At 34.3% G+C, this 21,129-nt stretch overlaps 1 protein-coding gene across 2 annotated transcripts in view; it reads right to left on the bottom strand.

Annotated features, from left to right (window-relative positions):
• VPS13B (vacuolar protein sorting 13 homolog B) overlaps window positions 1-21,129 on the bottom strand; it is a 482,028-nt gene that overhangs the window by 233,381 nt on the left and 227,518 nt on the right. For both annotated transcript variants that reach the window (XM_074898647.1, XM_074898646.1), the window contains exons 22-23: window positions 10,701-10,828; window positions 3,225-3,459 (exon numbers count right to left, since the gene is read on the bottom strand). In XM_074898647.1, the coding sequence (XP_074754748.1) occupies window positions 3,225-3,459; window positions 10,701-10,828 (363 nt within the window). The remainder of the gene's footprint in view (window positions 1-3,224; window positions 3,460-10,700; window positions 10,829-21,129) is intronic.

A 21,129-nucleotide genomic window follows, 5' to 3' on the forward strand; every position in this document is an offset into this window, starting at 1 on the left:
TCTGGAAAGAAACACTTCCTAATAAAGCATTCCGTGGTGCAACTTGAGGCCATTCCCTCTTGTCCTATCGCTTGTTACTTGGTTAAAGAGACTCATCCCCAGCTCTCTGCAACCTCCTTTCAGGTAGTTGTAGAGGGCGATGAGGTCTCCCTTCCTCTTTAGACTAAACAACTACAGTTCCTCAGCTGCTCCTCATATTCAAGTATTGTACTTAAAATGTTTTTTAAATTATTCCTTCAAACTACAATAACCTCAGAAAATAAATGTATCAGAACTCAAAGAAAATGGAAAGACCTGCTTGTGGGATATTGTATAAAATATTTTTATAGTATGTTGACATCTTGAGGCCAGTAAGTGTCTGTGAGTAGGCTGCAATACCCCCAAATGACAGTATGCTCCCTTTTCCTCCTCTTTTAGTTTCTCATGTAACAAGAAAAATACATGAGTGAGCACACAGCTTTCTTAAAAGTAACAGTGCATGTTTGTAAATAATCCTTTTACTTATATTTTCTTTATAAAAGGAATGATTCAAAAAATAGTTTCCAGGAAAAGCAAGGTTGAATAAGTATAATTTCAGAGAGATGGTAAAATGATGGTATGTCCCTTAGGTCTTGTTCAAAGACAGAATGCAAATTAAAAGACTCTCCCAATAAAAGTCCATAAAAATTATTTACCTCTACATGGGAAGAAACAAAAAAGGCGACTTAAAAGCTTTGAAAAAACTTTTTAACAGTCTGTTTAAGGGGAAGTTTTGGCATAGGAGAAGGCAACAGCTCCATTAGAGAATCAAAAAATATCAAGATTGTGAGAACTTCTGTTTGGCATTACTCCCAGAGCACAAAGCCACACACAAATAAATTCCTTACCATAAGCTTTATCCCAACCAGGGGGATTCTTTTCTCTCACTAGGATCTTTCCTGCAAATCTGGGTTTGACAAAATTCAAATGACTTCTTACTTTCATAAATGGTTTAAATTACACCATCAGTTTAAAACAAACAAAAGACTTTGGTTAAATTTATTTATCTTTTATCTGTCACTATGATTAGCAAATTAGATCATTCTTACTGAAAGGTACTATGAAAAACACATATAACATTCTTACTCTTTTTTTTTTTTTCCCTTTTCAGTTGGCAGCATCTCTAATACGACTTTCAGTATTAAAAAACTACGATTTTATTTCTTGTTGCTGTGAGTTAAGGTAAAATAGAGGAAGGAGGAGAAGGGTCCAATATAAGTGGCAGAACAAAGGGAGAGGGAAAAACACTGTTATAAATCCAAACGAATTTCAGATGGCAGGAGCAGAAGTAGCTCCTGAATATGCTTTTGACTTAATTTTTCATAGCATACCTTTGTAATTGTTTATGTTTCAGCAATAAGTATGCAGAAAACAGATTAATTTTTCCCAGAACATGCCGTCACAAAAGCAATGGAACAATTGCTGCATCTCACTGTCCTCATCTTAGAACAAATACACAAAGCAGCAACAATTCTTTCCAAATAATATAGTTCAAGAATACAATAATGAACTAACCATACACTAGTGTACTGGCTTTGGCTGGGATAATTTTTTTCATAGTAGCTGGTATGGTGCTAAGTTTTGGATTTGTCATGAAAACTGTTGTCAACATGGGGATCTTTTAGTTACTGCTGAACAGTGCTTGCACAGTGTTAAGGTGTTTTCTGCTTCTCACACCACACAAGCAAGTAGGCTGGGTATGCACAGGAATTTGGGAGGGGACACAGCCAGGACAGCTGTCCCCAAGAGACCAACGGGATATTCCATACCATATGACATCATGCTCAGCAATAAAAGCTGGTGGAAGGAGGAAGGGGAAGGATATTTGGAGTAACAGCATTTGTCTTCCCAAGTAACTGTTATGTATGACGGTGCTCTGCTTTCCCAGAAATGGCTGAGCACCTGCCTGCTGATGGGAAGTAGTGAATTAATTCCTTATTTTGCTTTAGCTATTAAACTGCCTTACCTCAATGCATTAATTTTTTTCACTTTTACCCTTCTGATTCTCTCCTCATCCCGTTAAGGGGGAGTGACAAGTAGTTGCGTGGGGTGCCTGCTAGGGTTAAACCACAACAATTGGCATTTCTGTGAAATTTTAAACTTGGTTATCAGACTAGATCGCATGAATGCCATTAAAATAAACCCAAACCCCAAGACTCAAGACTGTTAAAGATACTAATAAATTATTTTTCATATGAATAACTGTAGAACAAGATTTTTACATCAGTATTCCTTCAGAATATTGATGCAAATCTATTTACCATTTACTTTAGTAATTTCTAAGGACTCTATTTTAAAAAAATTATACTGGATATAAGCAGCTTGTTTTCATTTGCTAGGTCCTTTACAGCTTATCCCCTCCTTTCATTTCTCTATCAGTTGCAGCATGTTAAAAGCTGATTTTTTCCTCAAACTGATCTACAACTCACACCTCTATCAAATATTAGCTTTTCAAATAAGAACTACTTCACTTTTTCTCATCCTTAGCCTACGCACAAGAGCATCCCCCTGTAAACACTTGTACAAACCTTGTCATTTTTCTGGACAATCTCTAGACACAAAACAGAACACAATTGTTGCCTACCATGATGATCAATAAAGTCTTATTCTTTTATTTTGATAGTCGTTATACTTATGAATTTATTTTCTCATCTTACACTGAATCATAGAATATGTCAAGTTGGAAGGGACCCATAAGAATCATTGAGTGCAACTCCCTGCTCCTCACAGGTCTACCTAAAACTAAATCATATGACAAAGCATCATTCATATGCTCTCTGAACTCTGACAGGCTTGGTGCCATGACTACTTCCCTGGGGAGCCTGTTCCAGTGACTGACAACCCCCTCAGTGAAGAACCTTTTCCTAACGTCCAGTCTGAATGTTAGAGCCAAGACCTTTTTTTTTTTTTTTCGCGCCAGCAAAGGTGACATGAGAAGTCCTTCTTAACCTGCCTCAATTCTGTCTTGGAATTCACTGCCTCATCCTGTTACATCAAGCGTACTGTTTGTGGCTACACAGTAACTCGAATGACAAAATCAATGAAAGTAAAAATTGCATTTCTGAATTCTTTTGGCTTCAACATACAAAACATACCACTGAAAAAGCAGCATAACATCAGAAGTTTTCAAAATAAAATAACGATAATTTTCATAGCAGTAAAAAATGGAAATTTAAGAGTAAGCTTTTTTGAGTTTGTCACACTACCTTCTTCCAGGATGGGTCTCAGCACAACAAATGGGATTTCCTGCAATGGTTCCATGTGTTTGTGTCCAGCACTCATAATCTTTATCTGGGGCAAGCAGACAACAAGTGTGCCAGGCATACTGGTCTGCCCGTGGTACCAACTTCGCACAGTCCCAGGAATGTCACCTGATACAATAGTACTTGGGGAATGCAGGCTATCATTCGGAAGGAATACACAACAAGATTGGACTTCAAGCTGAAAAAACAAAGCCAAGAAAGATTTCTCAGAAACAGATTAACATTTTTCCCCCCAATGTGGAGTATTCATCTTGGTACAAAATCTCAAGTTACTCATCTATCATAGTTGATAGTTTTAGCTGAATTAAGAGGAAAGATGACACAAAATGTTGGAAAACAATATATTCTTGTAATGGGATGTAAAATAATTTATGATTATGGGCGGGTAGGAAAGAAGTGTGATTTTGGTCTGTAAATCTGATCAGAAAGGTGATGCCATGTAAACTGTACATACATTTATCTATATTTCAACAGCCTTTCACAAGAAGCCTAATTGAGTCAGAAAATGTTTTCACAAAAAAAGCTGAGAAAGACTTCCTCTTTTTCCAGTTCATTAGCTTTCATGTTACAATCATGAGCATGTACAAAAAGGATAACCATTGGATAAACTAGGGAAAACATAAACTTCAGTGAAAAACTGACTTTAAAACAAATGGATAGGTGGACACATACACAAAAACAGAGAAATTAATAAATTTCAAAGTTTATACAGTTTTTGTCCTGTTTTAATCAAACCAAAAGTAGTGCATATGGTTTCATACGAAACAGCACTCTTCTGTTCTTTATTTTGAAGCAGTGCTGTTACTCAAACATTTCTGGCCTATCTCCTTATGATCTTCTAGCAACGCTGAGTGAACCCAAACCCATCATGGCTTGTTAACTCAGAGATGGTGTAAGCTGTAGACTGTTAGTCTTCCTTGGCTCTTACAAGCAATATTCTGCACCTGGATATGAAATAGACTTAACAGCCTGCACAATTGAACACTTTGTTAAGTAAGTGCAAGCTATGATTCAGTTAATTTCTTCACACTGTTTGGAAAAGCCTAGTGTACAAAATGTTGGACACAGTATGTTATTTGTAGCTGTGATAAAAGAACATTTGTTTGCTGTAAACTTACGTAACAGTCTTTCAATTTGACATCATTAAAGAGATCACAGTTTAAAACTGATAACCCAGGTTTGTACTCCGTACCCTCCCCTGAAGTCTAACAGTCCCTTAAGACCGCAGTAGTGATTTGCAATAGAGATGGAATTCCCCAGCACTGTAAATACTTTGCCAGCCTAGTGAGAACACAGATATTCATCTTCATTTCAGTATTTTTGTGCCCTTTTGCTTAGACAAACTGACAAAAATTCACTGCAGAAAAATATAAGTAGATTTTTGCAAAAATAAATACATTGTTACATGAAGTCTGTGTTTGTTTCTAGTTTTAGTACTGTTTGATTTGTAAAACGAAGTTAATTACATCTTTGATAAGTAGTTTATTGATCCAAGGTTGCAGAGTGTACTTTATTTATACTGGATGAAAAGCAATGGTGTATTGTTACAGATGTAATAGATTTGGATTTTTTTTTAACTGGTAAATTAGTCATTGTGTCAATTTGCAAAGATTTTTACAGTGACACATTAGATCGTTTTATGGTCTATTAGTAATAGGTTGCAGGTCAAGCCATTGTGGGATAATGATAAATAGATGACAAAAGAACTTATGATCAGTATAACTTTTGTTTTATCAGTGCATTTGCTGAGTAAACAGTTTATAACAAATCATCCATTCTTCATATATTATATATCCATGATGATTAACATCAAATGCTGCCTGGATATACAAACCATGTGGTAATAATAATAAAAAAATTCCACCAACTTGGAGAGATACTATACTTCATCACATTACCAGCAGCAGGATCTACAGGAGATGTTTTACAAAGTACTCCTGCAAAGAGAGCTCAATACTCAGTAGAGTTTTTACACTTAATTTTACACTTAATACAGTGCAGTACAGCTTTGTACTAAAGACAAATTATTCAGATTATTTTTGGTTTATTTTACTTTGCTGTATCAAGAATACTGAAGTGGAATCACAACAGTTTTATTCCTCCAAATGCCTGAGGGAAATGCCTGTTTACATAGACAGCTACTTTGCCATTCATTTCCAAACTGAATGGGAGTTGGAGCATGAATTTTGGTGGGGTTTACATGATAGCATCAGGCACTCCACATGTAATACTACAGATCTGCTTACAGATATGGTTTATTTGTGTTTCATTTAAAGTTTTATATGAATAAATGAATTTTGAAAAAACATTACTGCAGGATTTCAAAGGACAGCACAATGAATATATGGCAAAATTCCACATTTTATGGCAAATCATGCAATTATTGTAATTACATAAGAAACTGCCAACTTGGATGCACAAAGGCTCAGTAAGTGTAAAATTGAATTTCACCTGTTTAACTTCTCAGAGGCAGAGTCAGCTTACACACAACCAACTTCAATGGAATTTGGTATATTTATCTCACAGAATCTGGAGATCTGTCTAACAACAAGTTCCAGTGAAGGAATGGAAGAGTGCACCCAAAATGATGGAATTATATGCTGGACAAAAGTGAGAATGTGCACTACATATTGCTTCACCAATTGGAAAGTGCTTTAAAATATATGTAATCCAAATTCTTAAAATTAAACTACATCAATAGCATATATTAAAGCTATCATATAAATCTTTTTACACTTTTTAAATAACTGTTAAACTGTGTGTCTAAAATTGTGAATTTAATGTAAAATGTGACTGATTTATGTAACTGAATATAAATCTGCAGCAGTAAATCGTGCATTAATGTAAGGATCTGACAATCCAAGGGAAAGAAAATGAAGTAATCTGCCAGTAAGAAGTCCTCAAGCTGGGGGTCAGATACTGTTCATGGAAACCATCTGGTTGGGACCCTCCAAGCCACACCAAACACAAATGATCTTTTAAAAAAATATCCTATTCATTAATGCGTCGCAGCTGCACTGAGTGTTACTTCATTTTTCCATGGCAACATCCTTTCTGTTTCAAGGATCTTATTTCAGTTTTGGTAGCAACGTGTTCTTTGCCAATACTGAACACATTCATGTGTTAAAGAGAAGGAATTATTACAAATTCTTGAAACAGAATCACCCCTTATTTTCATTCTATTATGTCAAGGCCTATACGTGCTAAGTAATGCACACTAATGATAAACCAATGAAGTAAGCAGTATTCTCCCTTCCACTGCTAAAAATCTACACAAAGCATATTTATCTAAGCTTTTACTAATATATAAGACTAAAAAAAGTGCAATGACTTAAAGACTCTGTTGTCTAAAAAGGAAAATATTAAGTTACTGGACTAAATGAAGTATTTTAAATTCATGTTTTATAAAAAGAGAATGTTGCTCAATAGAGACAACAGTCAAATATACACTGCAAAATATCTTACGTCTTTCTAACTGAGGAGGGTGGGTGGGAGTGAAACAAAACAGGTGACATGCCATAACTGTCCTGCACAAGTGCAACAAAGAGGGACAGGCTGTACAAAAGTCTTTACAGCCTTTCATGATAGTGATACCGTGAGGAGATTCCCTTCCCTATCTCACAACTTATAGCTATATAAATCATTTAGAGGCATTGAAGATGACCCACAAGGTGACACTCACATAAGGGTGTCTCCTGGCAGTGGCAGCTCTTCACACTAATCGACACCCATCATATACTCTTGGCAGAGCCATCTCACAATGACTTCCAAAACTGCAAAGAACCACCGTTGCATATCTCATGTAGGGGTTCTGGTGTGGTCATTAATGTAAGACCATACCTCAGCCTCTGACATCCACATTAGCTTGACTTAATTAGACCATCTGGAGCTGAGTCAGACACAAACTGTTAGAATTTTAGAAGGCAGGTCAGAAATTCATGTCTTGAAGTTAGACAAAAAAGTAAAAATAATATAAATGGAAAGCAGAGTACATGAGTAAGAGAACTAAGAGCACAGGCTACCTGTACATAAAAATGAGTATAACAGGGACCAGCTGCATTTTCTGTGACCATTTGAAACACAATGTTTTAGCACTACATGATATTCCTATTCTTTTCTAAGAAAGCTTGATTTTCAAAAGTTTTTATTTAGTTATGGAAAATTTCATTTTTTGTTAGTTTGTGGTAAGTAACCGACTTAAGAAATCATCCTATCTCATAACTGCCAAATAACTGCTGATAGCTGTAACTGCTAAGTTACAAGTCACAGAATCTCTTCCTGATCCGTGAATAAAGACCACTGTTCAAAGAACAGGAACTCTAGTCAATCTCATCCTTACGTTTCTGTTCTTTCAATCAATGTTTCACTTTGACTAACATTTTGTAAAAATTATATGCTTTAAAGAAAATATTATTTTCAATAATTTCAGGAAACGGACTCATTTTTTCAAATAATCTCGGATATTTAAAGGTATGTGGAATATCTGGCTAAGTTTTATATGTAATAATTACACTCTTATTTAGTTGGCATTCACTGCAACATTACTCATTAATTCATTTGCTTTTAATACAGATCCTTCATTGTTCTCACTGGAATTCAGCATTAACAACCAATTAAAAATAATTGTGTTTATATTACTATGAAGAACACATGAAAAGTGAGTATTACCCTCCTACATAGCGTAACTGCCAAAAAGACTTCAAGGCTGCATATAAAATCTTACAACAACTAAATAATAAAAACAACTTTTTATAGTTAAGTATGAAAGTCTTTTCACTTAAATACTAATAGCTTACCCCAACTCCAATGCACAAAATCTTCATGCAATATTCTATCATGAGCAAGCCAGGGCTAGGGCTAAGCAAGTACCAGCTTTGGATCCAAAATAAACTTTCCAGTTACTTTGGTTCCAAACACATTTACTTACTCAAACTTCCACTAAAAGAATAATCCTTTGATGATTTTAAGTTATGAAGTACTGTTTTATCTGATGACAACTACAGACTTTTCTGTTCTACAATCATGTTAATAAAAGATCCAGGAACATGAGAACAGAAAAAAAACCTTAGTCTAAGTGCTCCAGCACTTCACCAAAATATTCTAGAAATTTGCCTTGTTCATGCCAAATGATAATAAAATACAGAAGATCTGTACGAATTTAACATATAAATATATTTATGTGTTTAATAAAATGCATAGTATATTATGTTTAATAAAATAAATGTATCATACTGTACTTGGATTGAAAAACAGAGTCATAACCTTTATCATATTATCCTCTATACATTGCCATGCACAAATTTCAGCTTTCCCATTTAGGCTGGTATTGAAGCAAAAAAGATACATATATATACACATTTGTGTCTTGGAAAATATATTTAAATAAAATACACATAGGGACTACTAGCAATAATGAAATGAACAGTGAGTATATCTATAAATACTTCATATTTAACTAAGGACTACTGTATATTTGTTTGGAAGCATATTCTTGGGACTTCTGTGGTGTTTCCTTGGAGTCTGTTGAAACTTTTCACTGGTATCATGTAATGTACTTCTGGCAAGATATTAGCATATACTTTACCAAGTATGATCAAACCATAAGGATAAAACATATCAAAACTGTGTAAGCTGTTGTATGAATTCATAGGGCCATTTAATTTCAACATAGATAAAAACTAAAAATATAAATTCATATTCAAAAGGATGAAAATTCAAACTATGAGTACCTTACCAAAACCCCCTGTAATTAGTAAATAAATCTAGAAAGAGCATCTAATACAAAAAAAATCCCTGCCAGTATTAGCTCTAATCCATGAGTGTATTACGTTAGAGCAGAGATATACTTAGAAATTACTCTCTGAGAAAACATGTGCCTATCACTACCATCAGATTTTATCTCCACAAAAATAAAACCCTAGTTTGAACACAACTTTTTTTTTCTATTTGATAACATTTTGATTTTTAGCTGGTCAGTATCTTACCCATTCTTTGAAACAAATTCACTTTGCTGGTTGTTCATGTAACAAAGCGTATCTTGGAAAATGTAAGAGCAGAATATATTCATCCCAATTCCATTTTCCCCATTCATAAAGGATCCAGTTCTTCACCATCCTCAGTATTATATTATTATTTTTATTATGACTTAAACTATAAGCATCATTCATATAGGGAGTGTCATCGTGCTAGGTACCACCCAGACACATAACAAAAATACACTGCTTCCTTCAGAGACCTTATAAATTATCTCTCCTGAGTTCCCTTATCTAGCCATTTTAATCTCTAGTGGTGACACCATTAAGAAAGAAAGAAAAAAAAGCAAAATACCCATGAAACTATGACGAAAGAGCTGAAAACTAAACAGAGTTAATAAAAAGCATCTCTTCAACTTGAGTATGTTCTGCAATCAAGTCACAAGCCTGAAGTTCTTGCTCAGGTAAAACTTAAACTTTCAGCCTTTCTAATATTTTGAACCGACACTACTTTCTGCATGAAAGAGGAGTAAAACAGACACAGGATCCAGGATGAGCCTGTTATAAATTCTTGATATGAAGAAGAACAGGCATTCAATGAATACTTTTCATCAGAAATTGGGTGGGTGTGTGTATTTTTTTTAATTATATTTTAACACAAAACCAGTTTTGTTACTGTATGCTGGTGTACCATAAAATACCAATCTCATAGAATGTACTGTTCAAAAGACACAGACTATACTTTTAAGTTAGGGTAATTTCTAAGCAGTCACTTGATAGATACTTGAAAGAAGGGAGTCCTAATTCTAGCATTTCTAAGCCATCTAGTGTTTGATCAATCTTAACACTGGACTTCCAACATAGCCTTTTTTGTGAATAGCATGCATATATACTGCTACATGAAAATGCTTTTACTCGTGAGCGATCACAATCCAGAGCAGTATAGGATGAAATTGTTTAATCCAAGTGGTCATCTACTTGTCCTTTATGAAAAAGTAGACAAGCAAGCAGTTGAGCCATCACTGTATAATATCATACTGTATCACACACCCCAAGAAAGTATTTATCATACACACTTTCCTCTAATATTTTAAAAAAGGAAGGTATTCTGCAAATCTAAATATGCATTAAAAAAGTGTATAGCTATGTTTATAATAGAGAAAAGTGTGACAAGCTTTTTTTCTTCATATAATTTTTTTAAGGATCTTCCCCTTAGATATAAAAAAGTGCTTCAAAAACTAATATTCTAAAACCAAAGCATTCTTCGCTTAATTTACCAAAACTCTATATTTTATTTTTCATTCTCTAAGACTTTGAAACTACTGGAATAAGACAATAAAACTTGGGAGCTCCTTTAAAAAACCCTCTAATAAAAAGCACTCGGATGCATAAAAAGTATTATAAAGTTTGGAAAGACATAGGCTTTTTCACTTCCTTTTCATCTTACCTGAAGTGTAAGGCGCTTAACTGCATTCCACACTATTCCAATAAATTCCTTCATTCTTTCTTCAGGACTTCTGCAGCTTTCAGATGAGTTCAGCATGGTTTTCACAGGAAGTGACAAGGGACGAGATTCTAATGCAAACAACAAAGCTCAGTTTGACAAAGAATATATAACCAAACAATATACTTACTGGTAGCAAATAAAAAGATTACTATTTTTAAATTCTAAAAGAGATTTTCTCTCACTATGTACGTAATAATAATGTGTCTATTATTAGTTTTAAACTTGGCAATACAACTGTATCTGTTAAGCCTAGTGAGAAATGCAATGAAATGAAATGTTTAAACTTTTAAAAATGTAAACTGTTAAGAAAATATTATGAAGAATGTTTGACCTCAGCAAATTAAGACAGTTTTCAAAGTGTGATAACCTATTTGGTGATGGAATAGCAATCTAAGAGGTTTTCACATACACTGCTGCCAGTGTAATCTAAAAAATATTTTAGTTTTCTAAACTCATTGTAAGAAATGAAAGACAGCCTATATTAAATTACAGCCTTTCATTTGTTCTCTTTTTAAAATGCACTTAAAAAAACTTGAGTATGCTTCCAAAAAAAGGCATGAAAATTAAACCATTTTTTTACTTTGTCAAGTTTAAAGGTAAAAGTATGAAGTATTTCAGCATAATGTTTTCTAATAAAATGAATTTTTTTCTTACATTGATATTTAGTGACATGAATATGAAAATATTTTAGATAACAGAAGCATTTAATTGAGTATGAGCATAGTAGAACTTCAAAAGAGGTCTAGTGAGATCAAGTAACAACTTCAAATTCATTAAAGGCTGTATGAGTGGTAAATAGTTCTTCCTGTCATCTCTTACAGATAACTTCTTTCTTATGTTTTGGGATACTCCCCAAATTACTGGCAGCTTCCTTAACATTTCTAGTTTTGACCTAAATGTTGTTGAGCTGACAAAACTGCAGGAATAAATTATGAAGTCTTCATGACTTCATTTTCAACTAAATTGACATCAACACAAGTGTGACAATTTATGTCTCCCAATTATACAGCTAGAAGAAATCTGTGGGATACAAACTACAGAAAAATTCTTAAAACAAAATTATGCTATCAACTGAACTCAGGTGAGCAAAAGTGTATGTGGGTCTTCAGTCAGTTTTGGTCATGCAAGGAAACATGCACAGATTTAAAAATGAAACATCTGAGAAGTAAATTTCTGCCAAGAGTGTCCAATGTTAGTGCCACTTGAGGAATTAAATTTGTGATGTTTTTCCCATCAAGGCTAGAAAAGACCAGAGTTAATTAATATTCTAGACAAAATCCTTCAACAAATAGTATTTTTAAGAAAGTATTTAAAAGAAAGAGAAGCATTAACTTTATTAAACTGATGTGGAATCAAAAGATTGAAAAAGAGAAGTGGTCAAAAAACACTGAAAGAGAATTTTTATGGCTTCAATATAATTAGTCCTCTCTGATATTCCTGGCTCCAATTATGGATCCATTAGAATGATAAAGAATGAAAATTGGATCATGAGAACGTGAAAAGCATGACATTTCAGGATTATTTGTTGTCAGCTGTGCTGGAGAGACAAACAAGTGAACTGTTCATATGGAGAAGCAGCGTGGAGTAGCTATTTCATAATATTTTCACATGTGGACACTTTTATGCCATGCAGTGAGTATTACATCCATACTATGAATAGATTAAAACAAACACATTCAGTGAGGAATAGCTTTTCTGCTTTAACTTCTTACTCTATCTCAGTTCACACCATCTTCCCTGTGTAGCCAGGCCCTACACTACACATATTACAAGATAAGAATTAGGAACAGCTTGAGTATCAAGAAATATTTAAATAGCAGTATTACTGGAGCATAGAACTCCAAAATACAAGTGTCAGTAAGGGTGAGAACAGTATACAAAGTCACTGTAAGACTCCGGAAATCCCACTGGCAGGAATGCTTCAGGTCAGGATGAACAGATATATTCCAGAACACAATCAGCAGGGAATATCAACATCCTATGCCACTGAACAAGTGCATTCCTCATGAGTGGGATCTAAAACTAGGCTTTGTTCCAGTCTGCCATGTTTTGTTCACTGGAAGATACATACCCTGCTAATTCTCTCTCAATTAGAGGAATCAACTTTTTAATGCTAGAAACAACTATCTGTGAATTAAAAATAAAATTAGCTGACCAAAGCACCACTTGTTTCTCTATATATATGTGCAATTCAAACCTGCAAAGCTGATTTAAATTTCAGGACTATGCATGATAGACAATAGCTTCACTGTAACACCCCATACTCAACCAAAATTAAAAAAAAAAAAAAGCAGCGCCTTGAAACCCAACAAACAGCTAAGGAACGATTCAACCAGAAATCGTGGAAAATAGGGCAGTAATAAGAAGTGTTTCAGAGTGGAAAGAAGAAACAAGCACAGAAGAAACTCCTGAAAAGAAAATAAGAATGAAGTCCTCTGTTCATTTTTTTCCTGCACTGGTAAGTCCCAGAGTTTTGTCTGAAGGGATGCTGGGACAGAACGGCGTCTTAATTCCCCGTCAGGCGAGGCCATCTGTAGATGACAGTTACTAAGAGACTGCAGCAGTCTGATGCGGCTATCGTGTGCTTGGCTTAGTCCTCTATGGTAGACACGTAGACTGGATCAGCTCCATCTCTCTTGGTATGAAAGTTAATCTCCTAAAATAATTATGCTGCTCAGCTACTACTGAACTGAAAACCTAGGAACATTTCCTGGCACTGTAATCAGCCTTGTGTTGAAGCCAGGAGCCAGTAAGCAATAGCTAGACAGAAAATATAATTTGTATGGAACACTTACAAGCTGATGAAGAAAAAAAAGAAACAAACAGAGGGGGGGCTGCTTCAGGTTGTACAATGTGAATTTTGAAGAAAACCAGTGTACAGGAACATAAAATGTTCCTATTCTCATCTTCCAGTCCCATATTGTGCAATTGGTATTTTTGTACCACAACGATTTCAATCAACTATCAATCACTTAGAAGCCACAACACTCACCATCAATTTCAGAACACACACTGGCAATGAACAGAGTTTTTACCAAGGACCAATCAGCTCAATCAGGATTGAGCTACCAAAAGCAGCAGTTTTCATAATTAATTTCACAATTTACAGCTAAAGCACAGAGGGAGCTCCAACTGGCAATCCTGCAAAATTAATCCTAAATGTACTCTTTTTAGGAGGTGCCACTAATCAAGACTTACAGGTATAAATCCTAGATACAGGCATATGTCTTATAGACGTATGCCTCTGTGCTTTTCAGCCTACTGGGAACTGGTTGCTTTGGAAGTCTACTCCAGAAAATACTTTAAAGTTTTAAGAAAAAAAAGATCTTTGGGGGAAATGGTGCTATTCTGTGCTATTAATATTCAGTGATCAAAGGAACATGAAAGGAAAATAAAACTTTTGAAGTACAAAGATTTGGGGCAAATGGACATTTCCTCAAATGAGACAAAGCAGAAATGACCACAGATCAGAGATTTTCCACTACTGGGTCGAGGGCTACTGATAAACTGGCCTCATGCTTTCCGTTCCTCCTCTCTCCTTAGAGCTAACAATTGAACTAAAGGAAAGTAAACTACAATGCTAATACCTTGTTCCTAATTTGTATGTGGTACAGATCTATCATGTCTCATCCCTCTGACACAAGATGACTCATTTCTCCTGGCCTACTGTAAGCCTCAGATACCTCAGGCATAAAGAGGGCAACAGCTTCTTCTTGGAAAAGGTCATCCTGCTGCAGGCAAACCTGCAGCATCAGTGATCTCCAAAAGCTCAGAGAGCTCCTGCTGAAAGACAAGGTTCACAGCCAGCCAGCCATGCAGCAGCCTGCAGGACAGATAGTCTCTTCACCATCCCATTGCATGACCGTACTCAAAATGCATCTGTCATATGACCTCAACAAGCTGGGCAAGCTTTCCTTCCCACATCACATCATTAGTCATGTAGCTTCTCACACATCAGAACTGAGTTAAGCTGAGAAAAATCCTACTGCAAACTAATCACAGTTACTAGGAGGCCATGACAGCAAAACACATGAACATTAATAGTATTTAAACGAAGAAAGAAATCAGAGGAAAGCATTCTGTTATTATGTGGCTCTTTCTGGAAAGATTTTTCCTCTGATAAAATTAGAAGTAGTCTCCATAATGTCAACTCACTGGGATTTCTTAATATCTACTCACATTTTCATGCATTAGACATGGCTTTTTATCAGAAATAAAAACAAAAATACCAAGGTGTCTGCAACAAATGCAAGTCATTAAGGAATTGATCAAGGGGTCTAAGGGATTAGAAATGAGATTTAAATGCAGTGGAGGAGAAAACTCAAACTTCAAACAACTCTGAAAAAAATCTAAATGGCCTACAGATTTTTTTTGTGGAAGATTAATTGGTTTCTTCATATGCAAAACAAAACAAATACTAGCCCACCACCTACTTAAAACTTACTTGGTCTTTTCTGTAAATCAGCAGGTTTGGGTTTCTATGAATAATATTGTGCAAAAGTAAAAATTCAGTGAAACTTGTTATATAAAAGCTTGTTTGTCCTTAGGTTTACATTCTAATTTTCTTCATAAGTCTATTTTTTATTATTTTTTACATATTTTTATATTTGCAGCACTACAGAACTAAATATGCATGTCTATATAGAGAGATATATCAAGACATTACAAATTATTCACTCTTGTGTGTACATGTATGACAGACAAAGAAATAAATTCTGCTCTCAATAGAATGCATTTCCATATAATTTTGTTCCATGATATAATACTAAAGCACAAGAAACTGCAAAATTCCCTATCTTAATGTACTACTTTTTCCCACAATCCAATTTAAAAATAAAATGTTAATCTAAACAGTAGACTCACTGAAACCATTAGATGAAGCTCAAAGCTAGATTTACCAATATTTTCTGAACCACCCGTATCCATCAGAAGTGTTTCAGAAATAGTCAAATTTTATTTTTGCGGTATCCTCAGAGAAATTACTCCCGATACTCCCATATCTGGATGATGGATATTTTAATTACGTAACTGAGATTTTATTTTCTAAGGATAGACTATGATGACCTATATGTGAGAAAGTTTGTACTCTTCACCAGGATGCTTGAGAATAAAAGTAGTACTTAACTAAAATAACAGCAGGAAGTCCTTCTAAGCTTATAAAAATCTGCAATATGCTTGCCCACTTATGGAACAGTCTTTGCATAAATAATTTTGTTATTGGGCTTTGAGCGTTTTGCATTCTACTTTACTAATGGTGCAGATTATACATTGCTTTTATCAATCAAGATAGTTGAGCCACACAGTCCCTGACAACGAGCCAGAGCAAGTCCTTTATACCCAGGGAAATGGCAGCACAGAAGTGTGGCATGGCGTAGTGACTAAATTAGAACTGTTACTAAGTGAGCAGCACAATAAGTGTTAAAATACAGAGGCTTTTGACTTTTTACCCAACATGCCTTCTTCTAGAGTAAACATATGTCAGTAAACAGTGACAAATGTGATGTTAACATGGTTGTGTAAGTAGAAAGGATCTTTCTGTGTGAAAGTGGGGGCTGACTAGGGAATGGTCTGCATTTTCTTCCACCAAATTCTTAACTATTGGTGCATTATTTCTAGCAAAAAATACCTATTTAGTTCTGGGAACAAAAATAAAAAAGGACTGACACTTTCATACAAATCAGTAACAGCCGTTAACAGGCAAAGCTGTGCTACTATATTAGTAATTACAAAAATGTGTTATATATGTGTATATATATCATCTAAAGTCCGTGCCTGAATTTATCTTAATATCGCTTACCATTCAAAAAAATTCCAAATAAGTGTTATAGTATGAAGCAAGAATTTCAGCCTTTGGATTTTCTGATAAAGAAATTTTCTGATAAAGGCTGGAGCAATTCTGCCCAGTTTCTGCCTTTTTAAATATACATTGAAAGTTCTTAGTCTTTTAAATATAATCTAAAAATAAACACCCATTCTTTCTCTCTCAACTTTGAATTTCTCCATACAGAAAGCATGTTTGATATACTACATTCTCTCTGTGTTACTAATGTTTTTGAAATCTTCACACGAAACTCAAGAAATCATGGCATCTTAACACAATATTCAAACATTTTACTGGCTATGAAAACTCACAATAATTAATTCTCAATATAGGTATATGATTCTCCAGCCATTTTGAAGTTTCTATAAATCATCTGTGAATGGTGACTTACCTTTTAAATAATCCTTCCAAGAACTAAACTCCATTTATAAAAACAAAAGAATTCTAGTGGTTTTGGGCACCCTGAGTAAATGTGCATTGGAGTTAAATTCCCATAGTTAACTTTGCCTATTTAGCATCTCTTTAATTTCATTCATCTTCCCAAATAAATCATCAGTCATACATTTCATAGCAGGCATGAATAAACGATAATCATTCAGTTCATTGAGCAGAAATAGTGACCTACTAATTCAAATACTTCAGATAATCCATTGATTGCTCACCAGCCAGACTTCTCTCACATTTGACAGTATTTTGCATTCCAACAGCTCATTTTAGAAGGAAGATAATGCTAATAATTTAGCATCTAAAATGATAAAGATAATCATTTAGCATTCTAGTTGTACTTTAGGGGAGAAAAAAAAAAATCAGCAACTGCATCTAGTTTTGCTAAGTACAGATCATATTCTGCCACAATGTACTGAATAGAAAGTTTATTAACTTAAAATGAAACTTCAAATAAAAATACTAACACAGCATCAGTTAGTCTAAATAAAAAGAGATATGTCTACACTTAAAGCTTCCTCTTTCCTTCACTTTCATGGCAAAGTATTAATAGTGATTCAAAAATATCTTGTGTATACTTTGAAGGAATTTTAACAATTGCTTGAGTAAAGCTTTCAAAATCAAATTACTAACACTTCCCATAACAACCAAGAAGTTCCAGTTGCAGTAAGTATCTAACAACCAACTTATAAGCGCATTATTATATCTACATTATCAAATGTTAGGAAGTGATTGAAAGAAAAGGTGGAGATCTTTCTTTGCTGGGTTTCCTATGGAAATAAGGCTTATGCAATCCTATACTCTATGCATATGCATGAAACTCATTTGTTTGTCCTTTAATCCTTTTGCATTTGCTGGTCAATATAAATAAAATCTGACACTTTGCCTTTAATCATTATTCAATAGTGTGCACAGGACAGCTTTCAAAGAGTACCCTATCCATCTAGTACTGCCCACAATATCTTCTTGTATAGCTATGTTATATATATATATTACATATTTATACACACATATACTAATCATTTTGCCACTACTCAGACATAAGAGCTATACTTCTATGCATATGAGTCTGCAAATCATTATTCATTGAACAGGGAACTGCTGAATTGCTGGAAATGGGAGGAAAAGTGGGTAGATGGAGGAACTGAGGTAAATACTTACTACTTTTTCTAATATTTCTTTATCACCTTGCTTGTTCACAGCCACATTATACAAAATTTAAACCATATATTCTATTACCTCATTCTACTTTTGAAGCCTCTGTGGTTAAAGAGATTTATAACTAACTACAATTTGAGACTTAAGAACAGAAACCTTGGATTTTCACAGACAGATACCATATAAATAGTAGTTTTGCTCTTTTCCCATGCTTCATTTTTGGCAAGGTCTCAGCAGCCATTAACTAATAAACTGAACTCAAGATCAGTGTTCTAAATCATTTTACAGCTGTGATTACAAACTGCTTTCATTTAATACATAGGGTTGGTTTCTGGCAGATCTCAAGGGAGGGACTGCTAAGATCATGCTAGACTTGAAAAAAATAAAATCAAAATCACCACCTGAATAGAATGATTTTAAGATACAATTCTCTTTTGATCTGCAAAGACTGCATATGTGCTTGATATTAGTGTAGGAGTCTCAGTTTTATCAACGTAGGAATCTCAGTTTTCTGACAACTTAAGGCATCTGCAGCTAGAGCCTTGATGATTAAGAAACACCAGGTTACAAGGATTGTTCTCCCTTTTACCTAGAATGCTTCTGTAGCATAGGTAGCATCATATGTCCTAGACCTGTAGTCAGAGTGGTATTCCTGGTTTAAAAAGGTGAGACAAACAATGAAAGAAACTCAGACTCAAGGTGAAATTAACAGAAAGGAAACAAAGTGAAAAATTGTGGGAGCAAGGGACCCAGAAAAACTAGAAAGGAGAAGAATCACAGACACTATATTTTCAGATTAATGAACTAGTCAATCATTCACTATATCCCAGCACATTATGTACCTGTAAATAAACCAACTGTGAAAGAAAGGATCCCCTAAAACCTAAGAATGAGATCTTATCTTTCACACTTGCACCCATGCAACCTTTTCTAACCACTGTAACTGGCCGCTTTGTAATCAAAGCAGAGACTTTTTTTGGTGACATGGCATACATATATGTTTTTTCCTCTCCCCTGAATCTTCCAGTGCAAAGCCAATTCTGATGAACAGATGAACTTTACAGGAAAAGTTCCTAACATTGCATGAAATTTCTGGAAGCTAGACAGAGAACAAGCCTGCAAGGCACTGCAGTGTGACATGGCTCTTCTTTAATTAAGGGAAATCTGTTTGGTCTACTGAAGCAGACAGGTAGCATTCTTTTAAAGAATATCATCAGTATGCAACGCTTTTGATCTTCGGCATTCATTTTATATTTTTATTCCACATTTCTGCATATATATCTCAAATGCTTCAAGTATATTATACCTGGCATTTTATCTCTAGAGCATAACAAACAGGTAGACATTTTAAAACACTGTATACATACACATGTATGTAGCTTCACTTAAAAAAACAGTAAAGTTTTTCAACAAATTTTTAACAGCTGAGAATTAATAAAACCAAATTTAGTAATCTCTTCTTTAAACGACTGTTTCTAATTCAAAAAAGAAAATGCTTAGCCAATGTTAACTCTTGACAGAATTAGTACTATCACCCTTCATTTATTGGCATCAAACTCCATACCACAACACTGTTTTATAGAGAAGCCAAATAACAGCTTAATAACAAAAAAACCCCAGCATTTAGGCTAAACTTATTTGATAAACTGAATGAATAAAGCAGTAGCTAACATGAATGAAACCTAAAAATGAAATTTCAATTTTTGCAATGTGTGTTATACTAAGTATTTTAAAACACATCTTGATATTGACTTCAAATTAAAATTGGAAGAAGTTGAGATGCACAGAAATCCTTCTGGTTTTAAAACATTATTTATAATTTATCATTTTGTTTTATCATTTCTGCACCCACACACAGAAAACCAAAACCAAAACTGACATTAATGGCATTTCTCCCTCTTTTCTTTTAGAAGACTCTCCTGGTGTGATCACTACTGCAGGAAAGATAATACTCAAGGTGAAGAATAACAAAGGCTGAAGATCAAAACTGGCTACACAGATGAGCAGGTACCAGACTGGGAGACTAATTTTGAAAACTCAAGTACAAAGTTACTTCTGAAAACTACATGCATACTTTCATAAATTGGTAATTAATACAAACTATTCTAGCATCTGTTAACATATATAGTTGGTTTTGAATGTGAAATATTCAAAATTACAGAAGTTTCTCTAGTGAATTACACCTTCATGCTTTGTTCACAAGTACATGTAGGATTCACCTCCAGAAGAAAAAAAACATATTATTTATGATGTTGATATAGCAGAACAGATGATAAATATAGTTAAAACAAAAATATACTTAGTACAGTAATTTTGTTACAGGCAAAAATACAGGTAATTCATAAATGAATGGTAAAAGGATAAATGGTAGAAATAAAGTGTATTCATAAATGAAATAGAAAGAAGTCTTTGAAATGAATCTAATATTTTACTACCAATGATAAGACGGCAACCCACATAATAGTTAGCAAACAGATTTTCTGGTTTTAGTCCTTTCTAATCTCAAAATAACAATTAACCCTACCACTAATGAACAAGACTGGAATCTCAGTTTCAAGCAGACAACATCTTGAAGTACTTCATGATTATCTGGAAATAAACATCAATGCAAAGGAGAAGAGAATTTGTTCAGTGTATTTCAGTAGGATTACTAAAAGTCTCAGCTGGATAGTCACTTTTTTTGGATGATCTCCTACTTTACTACTTGAAGACAGTATTATATGAATAAATAGCCCTGAAAATCCCAGAAAGCCATATCATCTTGATTAGTGATAACAAAGTTTAGCTTTAGCACTCTGAAGTGGCCAGAAAATATTCCTAAATTTAGTAACTTCTTGAACTCCAGAATCAGAAGTGCCAACAAATGCATTTTCTATGGGAGACTGATTTTGAAAATAGTGAATTTTAACTATTTATGCACAAATCTTGACTTCCATACATGCCAGA

The sequence above is a fragment of the Athene noctua genome, chromosome 2 (genome assembly GCF_965140245.1).
Source record: "Athene noctua chromosome 2, bAthNoc1.hap1.1, whole genome shotgun sequence".
Classification (NCBI taxonomy): domain Eukaryota; kingdom Metazoa; phylum Chordata; class Aves; order Strigiformes; family Strigidae; genus Athene; species Athene noctua.